General features: G+C 37.2%; 1 protein-coding gene across 3 annotated transcripts in view; it reads right to left on the reverse strand.

Moving 5' to 3' along the window:
- REXO1 (RNA exonuclease 1 homolog) overlaps positions 1-17,670 on the reverse strand; it is a 176,229-nt gene that overhangs the window by 32,158 nt on the left and 126,401 nt on the right. For all 3 annotated transcript variants that reach the window (XM_033955063.1, XM_033955062.1, XM_033955064.1), the window contains 2 exons: positions 17,411-17,526; positions 10,877-11,015 (listed from right to left, as the gene is read on the reverse strand). In XM_033955063.1, the coding sequence (XP_033810954.1) occupies positions 10,877-11,015; positions 17,411-17,526 (255 nt within the window). The remainder of the gene's footprint in view (positions 1-10,876; positions 11,016-17,410; positions 17,527-17,670) is intronic.

Genomic DNA, 17,670 nt, shown 5'->3' on the forward strand with positions numbered 1-17,670 from the left:
ATCTTTAACTATTGGTTTGCCTAAGCCAAATAAAGTTTCAACTTTGGTCTCAAACTACAGGCCTATTTCATTGATTAATGTGGATGGAAAATTACTGGCTAAGATTTTGGCTTTGAGATTGGTTAAAGCTCTCCCATATATCATTGAAATGCACCAGACAGGGTTTGCTGCTCAAAGACATTCTTCAAATAACACCAGACTGGCTTTTCACATGTTAAATTTATCAAAAGCCTTGGAGAATTTTTCAGAGTGTTTTTGTCTGCAGAGGGGAGTTAGACAGGGGTGTCCGTTGTCTCCTTTGTTGTTTGATATTGTATTGGAACCCCTGTTATTGGCTATTCAACAATCAAAGGAGATTCAGGGTATTTCTTATTCAGGTCGGGAATATAGAGTTTCTGCATATGCGGATGATATTTTGCTTCATTTGAGGAATCCTGAATCTACCATTCCGCACTTATTGGAGTTGATAAATAAATTTGGGAAAATATCAGGGTATAAGATAAATTGGGGTAAATCAGAGATTCTTCCTTTAAATATTCATTGTCAAAAACGATTATTTGATTTGTTTCCCTTTATGTGGAAGGATGAAGGCATTAAATATTTAGAAGTTTGGGTTCAAAACACATTGGAAGAAACAATGAAGGTAAATGAAAACTTTTTTTTTTATATATATATATCTTTATTCATTTTCAAAAATTACAACAAGTGTACAACATTCATTCAGAAATACCTTAATTCATCACTTGACATTCTTATTTGTATTACTCCAAATAAATAATTATATAAGAAACCCATCCCTCCCTCCCAGATTTGTATTACTTCAATTAAATAATTATATAAGAAGCCCACCCCTCCCGCCTATATACCAATAAATATCAATTATCAATTCAGTTCAGACTGCTAAAATGATGATTTTGCCTGTGGTTTGCTACCAAATGAGTATGTTACCAGTTTATTTTCAGGGGTCCTTTTATAAGAAATTAAATAGGAGGGGCGTGGCTTAGTGCGCAAACAAAATGGTCGTGTGATCGCAGCGCTCCTCTTACCTGGGCAACCGTTGAATAAATAAAGATTTCCTTTTAAACTGTTTTCGGCTGAAAACATCGGAGAGGACAGCGGGAGCATGGCGAGCACCCGACAGAGTAAGAGTGAAACCGGAGGGGCTTTGAAAAGGCAGAAGCAGAATCAAATTACCCCGAGTAAGGTTCCGCTTCCTGCTGATGTATCAGAGGAGTTAAGCAAAGCTGAAGTTATGGGGGAACTGAGGCAAATCAAACAAATGCTGACAGAGACTGTGAGTAATATGGCAGAACTGAAGGAAGAAATCCTGAATATACACAAACAAATGGAAGTAGCTAATAAAAGAACAACAAAGTTAGAAGTTAAAATGGAGAGCTTAGAATGTGAAGGAAAAAGATGCAAAAACGACAGTTTGGAAATAATTCAATTGAAAAGTCAGCTGGAAGATTACGAAAACCGTGGAAGAAGAAAGAATATAAAACTTTTTGGAATACAGGAAAATTTGGAAGGGAAAAATGCAATACAGTTTTTAGAAAATTTAATTCCTAGATTATTGCAGTTGGATTTCAAACAGCCTTTGGAAATAGAACGGGCACACAGGATTCCAATAAAGAGTCTGGAAAATCAAGGGAGACCAAGACCATTAATATTCAAGATGTTAAGATACCAGCAAGCAATAGAAATTTTAAATGCTGCCAAAAAAGATAAAAACTTAAACTATGAAGGATCCAAAATATGGTTTTTACCAGACTTTGCTAAAAATACAGCAAATATTAGGAAGAAATTCCTTGATCTGAGATCTCAATTAAAGGAAAAAGGATATAAGTATGGGTTATATTACCCAGCAAAAATGAGGGTATCTTATGGGGATAAATCTTTGTATTTTGTTGATCCGGAAAAACTAAAGACCTTTCTTTCAAAATCAGAACCTATGTCATTTTAGCACAATGGGTGTTGAAATGAAGGGATAAATACTAAGACTGGATTGGTGGATATTGAACAAAAAATTAAATATAAAGAACTATGGAACTTTTGTTTGTTGGAAAAAGAAGAATATGCAACAAAGAACAGGAAATAAAAATGGACAAGTGAAAAAGAAAATAAAAGAATGTAAAGAAGAAAGTAGAAAGAAGGATAGACTGGAAAGACATTAAAGTGAAGTTATTAGACTAAACTTTTAGGAGACTGAAAGATGGATGGTTGGAATAAAGAATGAACAAGAAGGATTAAAGGACTGGACAAATTAACACAAAAGGAAAAGTGAAGACTGAATAGGAAAATAAATAGATGTGAAGAAGAAGAAAGCAGGACTGATAGACTAAAAGGATATTATAAAAAATAAAAAATGAATGACAATTGACAGTCAAAAGTCTTTAAGAGTGGATGGATGGAGATAAGAAATAAATATGAAAGTTCAGTTTATTTAATAAGTCAGAAAAGGAGAAAGTAAAGAATGAAAGGACAATAAGGAAAAGATTGCAGAATGGACTAATGATAGAAAGGACAAGTTATATGATATTTAAATGCAAGTAAAGGAAAGGAAAATGAATAATATAAAAGAAAGATACATAAGAATTTATTGGTAGCTGAAGGAATGTAAAGATTGATGTTGTGATAATATAGTTTTAAAAAGATTGGATTTAATTTGGAGAAGAGGAAATATAAAAAGGGGGAAAAAAATTATTTTGAAAATGAAATACAAATGTTTAAATACAAATAGGGGATAAAAACTTATAAAATTGAAATTTTTTTTTAACAGAAATATATGAAGAGATGGATATTTGTTGTTGGATATTTAAAGGAGGATAGGAGAAGATGGATTAGATAACATAAGATATAGGAAAATGATACTTTTTATTAAATATATGACTATGATAGAATTTTCTTGAATGAAATAAAATGTTGGGGGAATGAATTAGAGATTGGTGAAATGATAAAAATGCATTAATGGAATGTTAGGAAATAAATATGGTTATGTGACTAAAGGTTAAATAATAGATAGAGAAATTAATTACTTTAAAATGGAAAAAGAAGAGAGATATAATTAGATATATTGTGGAGAGGTAGTGAGTTTGTCTCAATAAAGGATAAAGGGGTTATTAATAAATATTGGTTGCCTGGGGGGGAGGGGGGAAGTTGGGATTACTGTCCAATGTGTGTCCTTAAGCAGTCATTATATTGGGGGGGAGGGGTGGGAAGAAGGTGGGTATTAAAGATATTACTAGGATGATTAAGGAAAAGATTAATAAGGAATTGGGTAATTTGGAGGTAAGAATGTGTGCCATGGGGAGAAGTTTTTTAGATCTTAGTTATGGAAGAAGGGAAGAGGAAGATTATGATAAGGAGTATAAAATATATTATGTCTTTTAAGATATTTTCTATTAATGTCAATGGCCTGAATCATGTAATCAAAAGGAAAAAGGTATTATCATTTTTAAAGAAGCAAAACGCGGATGTTTATTGTCTGCAGGAGACCCATCTTAATATAAAGGAATCACAGAAACTAACGGGTGGGTGGGTGAAAGAATGTTTTTTTGCTCCAGCAGAGGGTAAAAAAAGCAGGAGTAGCAGTTCTTATAAATAAAAAGTGTATGGCCAATTTTAAGATAGTAAATTCGGACCCACATGGAAGATGGCTACATGTTGATATAAGTATGGGAAATAATGCTCTGACGTTGTTCAATATATATGCCCCTAATTCGAATCAATCATAATTCTTTAAAAAATTGCAGAGTATGTTGTTACCACTGGCTGCTTCTAATTTAGTGGTGGCTGGAGATTTTAATGCTGTAATGGATCCATTAATGGATAAAAAAACACGTAAAAGTATAAAATCTTTAGGTTTAGATAATTTGGTTCAATCATGTGATTTGAAGGATATATGGCGTATTCTTCATTTTAATGATCAGGAATTTTCATTTTGTTCACAGGTTCATAAATCATTTTCAAGAATAGATTATATTTTTATTTCATCACATAAGGTGCAGCAAGTGATTAAGGCTTCCATTGATCCCATTATCATTTCGGATCATGCGGGAGTATGGATAGATTTACAATTAGATCAATTAGAAAATAGAAGACCTCTTTGGAGATTTGATAATGCATTGCTTATGGATGAAAAATTTTTGGAAAATTTTAAAACACAAATTAGTGATTTCTTTCAAATTAATTTAGTGGAAGATACATCTATTGAAAATGTATGGGACGCTTTTAAAGCGACTATGAGAGGTCATATTATATCATATTCGGCTTTTGTTAGGAAACAGATTAAAAAACAGTATATAGAGTTAGAAAAAGAAATTAAAATACTAGAAACTAAATTGGTAAGCAAATGGGAACATGATGTATTAAAAGCTCTTTTGAAAGCAAAAGGTAAATATAACGAATTAGCTTCAAAAATGATAAGAAGAGACTTGTTTTCCAAACAGACAATGTATTATGGAAATTCTAATAAGGCAGGAAGATTATTGGCAAATTATCTTAAAGCAAAAAAAAGAAGAACTAACATTAATGGGATAAAAGATGATAATGGTATAATAACCAATCAAACGGATATAATTTTAAAGCAATTTCTAAAATTTTATAAGGACCTGTATTCTTCCGAGCCTTATTTGGAGAGGCAAAAAGATGGTAAAAATTTTTTAGATTTAATTATTGGACCTAAGGTTCTTGATCATATAAAACGGAGTTTAGATGAACCTATATCATTAAAAGAATTAGAAACAGCGTTGAGATCTATTAGAGTTGGATCCGCTCCAGGTGGTGATGGTTATACAGTAGAATTTTATAAAACATTTCAAAATGTCCTTTCCCCATATTTACTAAATTTATATCAGACACAACTTATAAAAGGTGATATTAAAGGTACTATGGCTGAATCAATAGTAATTGTTTTGCCTAAGCCAAATAAAGATCCTACTTTGGTTTCAAACTACAGGCCTATATCTTTAATAAATGTGGATAATAAACTTTTGGCGAAAATTTTGGCTTTGAGATTAGCCAAAGCTCTCCCACATATTATAGACATGCATCAGACGGGTTTCGTTGCTAAAAGACATTCCTCTAATAACTCTAGATTATTGTTTCATATGTTAAATTTATCAAAAAAAATGGATGAACCGGCTTTTACAGTTTCCTTGGATGCAGAAAAAGCGTTTGATAGGGTAGAATGGAATTTTATGTATCAGGCTTTAGAATGGTTTGGTATAGGTTCTGGATTTATACAAATGGTAAAAACATTGTATAGCTTCCCGATTGCAAGATTAAATATTAATAATATGATATCTGATGGTTTTCAATTGCAGAGGGGAGTTAGACAAGGTTGTCCTTTATCTCCTTTGTTATTTGATGTTGTATTAGAACCCTTATTGTTAGCAATACAGCAAGCAAGGGGGATACAGGGTATTCCATATTCTGATATGGAATATAAAATTTCGGCTTATGCGGATGATATTTTACTTTATTTGAGGAATCCAGAGTCTACCTTATCTTGTCTATTGGAATTAATTGATATGTTTGGCAAATTTTCAGGTTATAAAATTAATTGGAATAAGTCTGAACTTATACCTTTAAATGTTCATTGTGTAAAAGGATTATTTGACGCTTTTTCGTTCATATGGAAAGAAGGAGGATTTAAATATCTTGGCATTCAAGTTAAAAATACAATTGAAGATACAGTAAAAGAAAATGAAAAATTTGTATTGAAAAGAGTTACAGAGTTATGTGAGCAATGGAATCCGTTACATCTTTCTTGGTGGGGGAGAGTTCAAACTATTAAAATGATGATCTTGCCTGTAGTATGCTACCAAATGAGTATGATACCTATTTATTTTCAGGGGTCCTTTTATAAAAAGCTTAATAGCATTTTAACGAAATTTCTTTGGCTTGGTAAAATGCATAGAATAGCTTTGGTATCTTTGCAAAAATCAATTAAGGAGGGAGGGGTAAATTTTCCAAATTTTTATAGGTACCATCAAGCCTATATTTTAAGTCAGGGTATGTATTGGATCCTCCCAGAACTGATAGATAATGCACCGGATTGGTTATATTTGGAATGGCGCCTTATGTTTCCCCTAAATTTAGTTCATCTTCCAAGTATCAACATGCCTAGAAGATACAGAGAAAATAAGATATTAATGGATACTTGGAAAACGTTGAGGTTTATTAGTAAATTAACACCTGTCCCAATAAACAAGTCAACTAATCAGTCTTTATGGATAAACTCCAAGATTAAAATTGGCGGAGCTCAAATCCTTTGGAAGGACTGGATTATTGCAGGCATTAGATCTCTGAATGATGTTATTTCGGAAGGTAAACTGCTGGAATTTTCACAATTGCAACATAGATTTGGTCTTAGTAAAAAACAAAGTTTTAAATGGTTGCAATTGAAGCAGGCCATTCAGGTTGGGTTCCCTGAATGGAAAACATTGAATAATCAATATAGTATAGAGTTCTTATGCTTCCAAGCAGACTTCCTAGGGCATCAAGCCGCATTGTGGTATAAATTAATATCTGGATATTTGAATAAAAAACCAAAAAATGGTCTAAGAGACATTTGGAGCATTGAGATTAAGCATCAAATTACTGCATCTCAATGGCCACTAATTTGGTCTTGGAGAATGAGATGTACAGTGTCAGCATCTATGAGACAAACTTGGTTCTTTTTATTACATAGAGCTTTTTGGACCCCTACACGTTTGCAAAAATTAGATAGTTCTAAGTCCAATAAATGCTGGCACTGTAATCTGGAACCTGGGACGTTGGATCATTTACTATATCATTGTCCCTACATTAAAAGTTTTTGGAATGCAATTTGGCCACAAATTAATAAATTGATGGAAAATCATGTAGCAATATCATATGATACAGTGTTATTTGGAATGATGAGAAAAAAAAGTCAAATTTCACCAGAAAATAACAAGCTTTTACTAGTCATGACAGGGGTTGCCATTCAGCATATAACCAATAACTGGAAGAATCATAGTAACCTTAATTATACATTTTGGTGGAATACAATTTGTCATATATTCAAAATGGAAAGAGTAATAGCAATACAAAGAGGGACATATCATAAATTTATAAAAATATGGGGGCCATTGACAAAGTATTGTACTGAATGAATAGTAGGATTTATCTTCTTCTTTTCTTCTTTATCTTGTCTTCTTTATGGCACACATGGAGGGGGGGTAGTGAAAATAATTTTACATAACATGTTATAATATGGTATACAATATGTATAAGGTGATTGGAAAGTACTTGAAGGGTGGGGGGTGGGAGAGGGGATAAAAAAAATTTGTTCAGAATATTATGTAATAGATATAAAAGTGATATTGTGTATTCATTAGTTGTAACTCAATATTTTGTACACTTCATGTAAAATATGAAAATGAATAAAGAATTATTAAAAAAAAAAGAAATTAAATAGTATTCTGACAAAATTTATTTGGCTGGGGAAATCAGCAAGAATTGCTATGGTATCTCTACAAAAACCAATTGCGGAGGGTGGGATAAATTTTCCCAACTTTTATAGGTACCATCAAGCCTATATTTTGTGTCAGTGTATGTACTAGATTTTCCCTGAGCTCATGGAAAAACTCCCAGACTGGTTACGGTTGGAATGGCAACTCATGTTACCATTGAGGTTATGTCATGTGTTGAGTACAAAGATGCCTAGATTATATAAAGATAATAAAATCCTAGTAGATACATTGAATACCTTAAAATATGTGAATAATTTAACACCTATTTCGGTTCATAATTCAACTCATCAGACCCTATGGCTGAACTCCAAGATTCAAATTGGTGGATTTAAGGTCACGTACTTTGGATGATGTTATTTCAGATGGTAAGCTGCTTGACTTTTCATAACTGCAGCACAAATTTGGTCTTAATAAATCACAAAATTATAGATGACTGCAGTTGAAGCAGGCCATTCAGGTTGGGTTCCCTGAATGGAAAAATCTCAGTAATTATTATAGTTTACAGATCTTATGCTTTCGGGTGGACTTCCTGGGACATCAGGCTGCTCAGTGATATAAATTAATATCTGGATTTTTAAATAAGAAACCAAAGATTAGTCTTTGAGATCAAGCATCAAATTACTGCATCTCAATGGCCACGTATTTGGGCTTGGAGGATGAGATGTACAGTGTTGGCATCTATGAGACAAACTTGTTTTTTTCTGTTACATAGAGCATTTTGGACCCCGGTCTGTTACAAAAATTAGATTACTCCAAGTCCAATAGATGTTGGTACTGTCATCTTGAAGCTAGGACATTGGATCATTTATTGTTTTATTGTCCTCTGATAATTAGCTTTTGGAAATCTATTTGTGGTCAAGTTAATAATTTACTTGAGAATCCGGTAGCGCTTTCATATGATACGATATTATTTGGTACATCAATGAGGGCACAGAGCCAAATATCCTCTAAAAACAATAAACTTTTACTCATAATGACAGGAGTTGCCATTCAACATATTACAAAAAATTGGAAAAACTATGATAGAATAAGTTATAGCTTTTGGTGGAATTCATTGTGCCATATTTTCAAAATGGAAAGAGTAATAGCCATTCAACAAGGGTGTTTTAAAAAGTTTAATGATGTTTGGGAGCCATTAAAATATTATATGGATTGATTATAACTACTAATTTATTTTTCCCCTTTTGTTTATTAAAGTACAGGGTGGGAGGGAGGGTGGGTTTATTTTAATTACATCTTGAGCTAAAGTGCTATTGATGATTATAAAGGAGGGAGGGAGGGTATTTGTTATGAATTAGTCTTTGATGGATTAGTAAGTGATAAAGTGTACATGATTGTATTTTTGTTGCACTTGTTGAAAGTTTAAAAATGAATAAAGAATTAAAAAAAAAAATAAAATTACTCCTCAGCCTATCACCTCTTAACTTCATCCTATGCCCGCTCATTCCAGAGCTTCCTTTCAAATGAGACTCGATTCATGTTCATTTACACCATGTAGGTATTTAAATGTCTCTTATCATATCTCCCCTATCCTGCCTTTCCTCCAAAGTATACAGATTGAGATCTTTAAGTCTGTCTCCATACACCTTATCACGAAGACCATACACCATTTTAGTAGCCTTTCTCTGGACCGACTCCATCCTTTTCATATCTTTTTGAAGATGCGGCCTCACCAACGACTTGTCTGAATTAAGAGACAGACCAGAGTAGAAATCATATTCTGAAATAAGATCAAAGGCCGCCAGCAACAAGGTCTCAGGCCGGGTGAGAATTAAAAACAAGTCATCAACAAAGGCCAATGTTTTAACAGCCAGGGCTCCCACATGTAAACCACTCACCTCATCAAACAAGCGCAGAGTACAAAGTAATGATTCCAAAGTAATGAGAAATAAGAGGAAAGAGAGGGCATCCTTGTCTAGTACCCCACAGTATGGGAAATGAATCTGAACGAGCCCCATTTACCAAAAGAGATGCCCCTCCCCTCTTTCATTCCCTTTCCCCCACCTATTCCTCCTCATCTTTCACTTTTTTCTTTTATGTTCCTTCAACCAAACCCCCTCCGTTCCCCCGCCCCACTCCCTTCCTTCCTCCTTTTTCCTTCCCCTTTTTTCTTTTTTTTAAGTTCAGTCTACATTTCTTTGAAGTTATAATCTCACTGATTCCAACTTAATTCAATACCATATCCCATGTACAGTCACATATTAATTTGCTCAAAGTTTCCTCTCTCTTTTCTAACATCATGTTCTGTCTTGTGTTCTCCAACGAAAATTCACAATTTTTTCAATCCATGTTTAATCCAACGTTTAGCTTATAACGTGTATCCAACAATGTTTTTAAATTTACTGGATAATATTTGGTGCATTTCATAATCATGTTTACCTGCATATATGTTGACCTAAACAGCTTTCTTCTTTTTTAAGCATGTCTATGAAAAGCACTACATGTATCCACGTTTTATTAATTACCTATGTGGCATGCGTCTTTAGTTTTAGCGATCTTTTTTTTTTCCATGCCATACTCTTTCTGTCAGGCAAATGTTCTGAATATTTTCCTATATGGTTCTGCCTCGCTACTCATTTTTATGCTCTTTTACAGTATATCTATTGCACGTGTGTGTAGTGTTTTGGATCCCTCCTGCTGTTTTTTTGGAGGGATGGAGGGGGGGAGGTGGAGGTATTTATGGGCAGGAGGAAATGGGCATCCTGCTGTTGTTTTTTCGGGGAGCGGACAGATGCCTTTGGGGGCAGGAGGAAATGGGCATCCCTCCTGCCAGCTTTTTCAGGCAGGGGAACAGTGGCTCTGGCAGGGGGGGGCACGACTGAAAGCTTTTCTAATGGGACAAATGGTTTAAGTCGTGCAGAACATCTGTCCCATTAAAAAAAGCAGAAGTTGACAGCAGTGACAGAAGATTGCTTCTCCTGTTACTACTGTCAGGACTCTGCACATGTCTCAATTGCTCACTAAGCGATTGAGTCGGTGGGTTTGCATGCAAATGATTTGCACCTTTGTGCAAATTATTTGCATGCAAATTTGATATGAATCAATCACTGTTTGAAAATTGGCAAGGGAATTGGAAAACAGCAAATCTGAGCCTATATTCACATAAATAAAGCTTACCTTGGTTGTGTTAAAGACTTCAGCCTTGCCCTTTTTCTTTGTGCTGGAAAAATAAGGCACATAATTGCCTCCCTACCTAATTCAGTCATTGGGAAATTTTTAATCCATAACATACAATGCAAGCAATTTTCTAAAAGGCCACAAGTAAGAAATTTTACCTGCAGAAATGGATTGCAACTAATTAATTTTTAAAGTTATTCCCCAAACATTAAGAATTTTGGAAAATGTAGACTAGAAAAAGAGGAAAAGCCCAAGAATACCTTTAGTGCAAATAAATCACTCTCCAGGCTATGTCCAATCAGGATGGTATCAGAGCTGAACATGCTGAGTAATACAGCTTGGACATCTCGCAAACTGGTCTTCACCTTATTCAGATCATCTTCTGTCACCCCAGAAAACCTGCAATATATGAAGAAGCTTCAGCTGAAAGAAGCAATTCAGCAGAAAAATGAAAAGTCCAGGGGTATTCTCCAGGATAGAATACAATCCATTTTCCTCAAACTTACTTCTGATCACCTTAACATGGTGCTGAAGTCTTATCAGTGAATAGGTAGGCTCTTAAAAAAAAAAAAAAGAATATAGTCTGTTCTCATTATTCACTGGAGTATGGTCCCAGGGAATTTCCGTGAACCATGAAATTGTGAATAATTAAACACTGCATCTATAGGAAAATAGAAGTTAGGTTCCAGCAGTACAATTTGCACCTCAAAACTGCATAAAGTGAATAATGGATCCTATAAGAAAAATAGGGTTGGGTTCCTACACTGGAGTTGGACAATGAACTCAGAGCAGAGCTCCTTGATGTTTAGACTATGATAAACCTCCTAAAGCACAGGTGTCAAAGTCGGTCCTCGAGGGCCGGAATCCAGTCGGGTTTTCAGGATTTCCCCAATGAATATGCATGAGATCTATGTGCATGCACTGCTTTCAATGCACATTCATTGGGGAAATCCTGAAAACCCGACTGGATTACGGCCCTCGAGGAGGGACTTTGACACCCCTGTCCTAAAGAGCCTCTACATAAACTCCTTAAAGAGGCTCTTTTTAAGAACTAGGAGACCCCTCTCACTCTTCCTATTGCTCCAAGAAAGATAGTACATTTTTAGCACTTCCATACCGGGCTCTGTGGATGACGTCACCCACATGTGCTGCCTGCTTGTCCAAGGATAATGACAGTTTCTGTAGAAGATGGAGATGTTGGTGCTGGTAGGTTAACTTCAGCCTGATCAACCTCTGTCACATGAGTCGAGGCTGATAAATCAACTTCTGTCACATCAACCTCTGGCAAGTGCCTAATAACAATCAAAACTTCCAGAAGGGAACTGGAAAATAAGCCAAAGAAAACTGCAGCATTCACCTAAATGTGCGATGTAGAGGTCAGCTGTTTTATGAACCTCTACTCAAGATACTGCACTTTCCGCAAGCAGAAACGCTACCAAGTTAATGAAGAAAAGATTTTGCTAAAGCCTTGAGGGCTTACCTTGAGAGTTGAAAGAATCAACCTAGGTAGGACAATGAAAAAAAAGCTCTACAGCAAAAAAGGCAGATGCCTACCAAAAGTGACAGTTAATGCAATCTGTAAACACCTATGAAGAAATCCCAGCTGCTCTCCAAAACACATATATATTTCTGGCCCATAAACAGGGCTAAAGGTAGCTGAAAAGAAAAATATGAAATTCTAGCTAGTACTAGAAAATACATAGTTGAAACTGTTAGGCTAAGCCACTTGACACAGGAAGTTGAGACGAGAGGACAAAAGCCCAGAGTACAAGGAAGTTCAGGGAAGTTCAGCTTAATCTTAAAAGAGGTTCAAATGGGAACAAAAGATTAAGGCTCAGTGAGGTTATGAAATTAAGATCAGGCAAGCCCAGGCATTCAAATAAACAATTGGTGCAGCTGTATTGCTCTATTAGGTGCACCTAAGATAACCCCCAACAGGAGGACACAAACACTTCTGGAAAAGTGAGATATATTACGAGCTGGGAACCAAACAACTGAACAGCTATAAGTCAGCTCCCTGGAACAGGAGCCATATCCAGCCCTGCAATACAATTTTTTCAGCAAGCTGCACATATTTATTTACTAGTAAGAATAAATACATCACCACCTGAAGAATTCAATCAAGGCGGCATATTACGTTAACACTTAGTCAACTGCGTTACACAGAGAAGTGAAGAGACTATGCTCCACTGAAACTGTGAGATTAAGTTCCATGCAGCCTACTACATAAATCCCACTTACTATATGCAAATAAGGTTGTCCTAGCATGTGGTGAATTCAAAATGATAAGCTCGGCTGAATCTGGGCTACCAGGCCTGGCTGAGCTCAGACTGCCAAGCTCAGCTGAGCATAAAAACAGCCATAATGGGTCAGACTTATGGTCCATCTAGCCCAGTTTCCTGTTTCCAACAGTGACCAATCCAGGTCACAGTACCTAGCAGAAACCCAGCTGTTAAAACTTCAATGAATTAAATCTGAAACCATGCGGAGAAGACACTTAACCGATTATGTTAAACTCAGCTAATAGGCCCAAATGAGTTGAGCCAGAGAAGCTGGCAAACCTAGCTGAAGCCATGAAGCTAAACTCTTAAGCCCATGAAAGCCATGAGAAATGAAAAGAAAACTGTGGAGCAGGAGAATGATAGCAGCTCAGGAGAATAAGTAACAGCTGATCTATGTGAATGCAGGACTACTACTACAAGTTATTTCTATAGTTTCAAGTTTCAAGTTTTATTTACATTTGATGTATCGCTTATAAAAAATATCTAAGCGATGTACAATTTAAAAACCAACAGATTGTGGTAATACATATAATTTATCTAAGTTATACAATTGACAAAACAATTTGGACAAACATGATTAGGTAGGAAGGAAGGGGAAAGTTACAATTATAGCACTACTAGATGTAGACAGCGCTGCCCATATAATATGCAGGTATTTTTCCCTGACTCCAGTGAATCAGTTTACTCTTTCCAAAAATACAAAACCTAGGGGGGACATGTGATGAAGCTAAGTAGTAGATTAAAATCAAACTAGAGAAAATATTTCTTCATTCAACCTATATTTAAACTCTGGAATTCTTTGCCAGTGAATGTAGTGAAAAAAGTTATCTTAGCAGGACTTATAAAAGGATAATTTCTTAAAAGAAAAGTTCATAAACCATTATTAAGATGGACTTGAGAAAATCTACTGCTTATTCCTAGGACAAGCAGCATAAAATCTATTTTATTCTTTGGGATCTCGCCAGATACTGTATATACTGGAATATAAACCTAGATTTTGGGGTCAAAAAGTGACCCAAAAATGGGGATCTCGGTTTATATTTGAGTCTTTTCCCTCTCAGACTCATCGCAGGCCTCTCCTTGGGCCTACCTTAAGCCCTGCTGTAGTGAGCCAAGGCAACAGCAATCCTGTTCATGCAGTTTCACTACTGAAAATGGCTGACACGAGTTCCCACAATGGTTGCTATGTTTATTTACTGCCTTTTCATGAAGAGATTCACCCAAAATGGTTACAAATATTGAACAGTAATCAGGTACTCTTAAGTATCTTCTCTTTCTGTCCCCTATAGCAGTGGTCTCAAACACGCGGCCCGGGGGCCACATGCGGCCCGCCAGGTACTATTTTGAGGCCCTCGGTATGTTTATCATAATCACAAAAGTAAAATAAAGCAGGTTCTTGATCATATGTCTCTTTAGCTATAAATTACAATATTATTATTAAGACTTAGCCAAAAGGAAAGATTTATAAACTATAAAGAGTTTTTATGTCATGCAAAATTGTCATTTCTTTAATAAAACATTAAATATTTTTTCTGAGGCCCCCAAGTACCTAGAAACCCAAAATGTGGCCCTGCAAAGGGTTTGAGTTTGAGACCACTGCCCTACAGGCACACAATCTAACTCTGGTACCTGGGCAAAGGAGGGATTAAGTGAGTTGCCCAGTCACAAAGAGCAGGCTGGGATTGAACTCACAACCTCAGGGTACTGAGGCAGCAGTTCTAACCATTACGCCATTCACTCCCACAGTTCAATTTACAAGGAATCCCTAGGCCTCCCAGACCAGTCGAATCTGCACAGGCTTGCACTTCTACCACCCGCTGGGAGACTGAGAAATACCAATTTTGGGAGGGACGGCACTTCTAACCTTAAAGGTTCTACTAGAATTCTTAGTAGTCATGCATAAACCAATCAGTCTAGGCCGTTCTGGAGGCAAACTAAGGAATCGAGTTATAGCCCCTCCTTGCTGTAGCATATGCAGATCTCTTAAGAGTGAACTGAAGTTAAACAATACAGTAATATCAACCAATGAAAAATCAGGCATAACAAGATCAACCTAAATACCCTCGAAGAAAGGTGTTCCCATTAGCAAAAACTCATGGCCCAAATCAGAGCTCCTTCAGAAAGGCTGCTGACAATGGGTTCCTCCTCCCAAATCGCAGTGCAGGTAAAGTTCTCATCTCTTACCACGGCGCTATAAACTAGAGAGCTGCACGGGAACGGGGACGACGGGAATCCTGCGGGGATCCTGTGGGTTCCCCCTTCGGGTCATGGGGATCCCATGGGGATGCCCCCTAGGGTCACAGGGATCCCGTGGGGATGCCCCCTAGGATCACAGGGATCCCATGGGGATGCCTCCTAGGGTCGCAGGGATCCCGCAGGGTTCGATACAACTCGAGCCGCGAGGCTCGTCTTCTTTTTCCTACCTGCCCTGCCGCAGCACACATAGCCGACCAGAAGTCTTCCCCAATGTCAGCGCTGATGTCTGAGGGAGGGCTTAAGCAAAGCCCTCCCTCTCTCCGATGTCAGCGCTATCGGGGAAGACTTCCGGTCGGCTATGTGGCAGGAAATAGAAGACGAGCCTCGTTGCTCAAGCTCCATTTGGCTGAGAAAGTTGCTGGTAATTTGCTTGCAGATGAGGGCTGGGAGGCAAACGCAGAACACAAAAGGGGGGAGGGAGTGCGTTTTTGAACACAAGGCATGAACTTGGGAAAGAGGATGGAGGAAGGGAGGGAAGGAAAGAGATGCTGAGGTGGGGGAGGGAATGCATTTTTGGACACAGAAGGCATGAATTTGGGAGAGAGGAAGGGAGGGAAAGAGATGGTTGTGTACACGGGGAGGGAAAGAGATGGTTGTGTACATGGGAATGGAAGAAAGGAGAATTTTTGGTCATAGGGAGGGAGTGAGGTGCAGATGAGAGGGAGAAATATTGTGGTGGAAAGGGAACAGTGGGACAGATTGAAATGGATGCAAGAGGGAGGAATGTTGGACATAGTGGTGAAGGGAATGGAGGGAGAGATGTGGCATGGTGCTGGAGAGGGGTGATAGAAGGAGAAATGTTGGACATGGGGCTGGTGGGCAGGCACGAAAGATGAGAAAGGGATAAATGCTGAACCATGGTAGGAGGAACCAATGGACAGCAACAGAAGAATTTACAGAAGATGGGAAAGCGGAAAAAAGAAACTGGGACCGACTTTATGGAAAAATAAGTCTCCAGACAACAAAGGTAAAAAACAGAATTTATTGACTAAAATATGTTAGCTTTGAGAAATGTATATAGCAGATGTCTTTGTATTATGTTCAAAAGAAAAGGAAATGCATTTCTGGTTTTATTTCTACAGTGTTGAAGTACTTGCTGACCCTTGCTGTGACTAGTGGGGATCCCCAAGCACCACCAGCAGAGGACCTCCTCTAGAGACGGCCAAAATTCCCCTTAACTAAGCACAGCAGTCACTGGCAACATCCATGAGCCACTGAGGTGCCAGCATCTGTGACTCAGAGATGCTACTGCTGCCTGCCAAGCTTGGCAAAAGAGATCCCCGGCCAACTACAAAGGAAGTCCTCAGCTGACAGCTTGGGGGTTCTCATCAGCTGAGTATTTATATTTTATATTTACATTAGAGGCTCTGGTAGAAACCCATTTACAAAGTATGTATTCTTCCCAATTAATTATTTCAAATTAATAAAGTCTCTTTGCTTATTTGTAAAGGGATCTCTACCAGAGCCTTTAATTCAGTAGCATAATTAAATGAAATAACTATTTCTGAAGTTTATAGGGACGGGCGGGGACGGAGGGGATTCCTCGCGGGGACGGGTGGGATTCCTCACGGGGATGGGTGCGATTTCTGTCCCCGCGCAAATCTCTATTATAAACTGAAGAAAATTGCAGCAAAGCTCTTGTGTTAACATAATTTCTGGTTTTTGAATTCTCAGAGAAAGAGAACCATCTGTATGGGGGGGGGGGGGGGTGAGGAACAGACTCCAAGTTGCATCCATGCTCCAGCTCACCAATCTTCTTTTTTTTTTTTTTCAAGGAGCTCAAGACTTCCAGAGAGGTAACCTGTTCAATTGAAGCTCAGTTCTCCAAATGGCTCAGGAGCTGCTTCAGTAATCAATCCAGAAGCTATATGGTCTGATCATCACCATCTGGAGACAGAGAAATACTGTAGTGCTAAAGCTTCATGGTACCCTTTTTGGCAAAGTATACAGGATTTTTTATTTCGTCTCCATCTGCTGGTGTGCAGGAATAACAAGTTCTGGATTGGTCTGGTGAAGACACTAAGGAATGTTGGCGTGCATGATGTCAATCAGCAATGGCTAGAAAAGACGACATGTCTGGGTTGAAAATACCTTTCCCTTTCCAAAATGTATTTTCCACTGTGAACTGCTGGGAAGTAAGTGTGGTTACCTCAGCACTTAGTGACTGAAGCTGTTCATATAACTGCATTTATTTCAATTTTGTAAATCTAAGCTGAAAGAAAAGATGACTTGGATGCTCAGAGCTGCAGCACTCACCTGGTGTTATAGTCGACCACCTTGCTGTCTGGTTTGACAAAGGTGTCATACACCACAGTCAATGAAGAGTTGATGACAGTTACTCGGGTCAGTTCTAACCCATGCTTAGTATAGCACTGAAAGAAGACATAAATCATTAACATAAAGCAATGGAACTAGACAGAGACATTATCTTTACTCACCTGAAGTCTGCTTGGAACAAAAACTAAACAGGTAAAGAGCAAAGCCCAAGAGGATAAGAAAGGTCACTGTATGAGAAT

Source organism: Geotrypetes seraphini, chromosome 8 (genome assembly GCF_902459505.1).
Source record: "Geotrypetes seraphini chromosome 8, aGeoSer1.1, whole genome shotgun sequence".
NCBI classification, from domain to species: domain Eukaryota; kingdom Metazoa; phylum Chordata; class Amphibia; order Gymnophiona; family Dermophiidae; genus Geotrypetes; species Geotrypetes seraphini.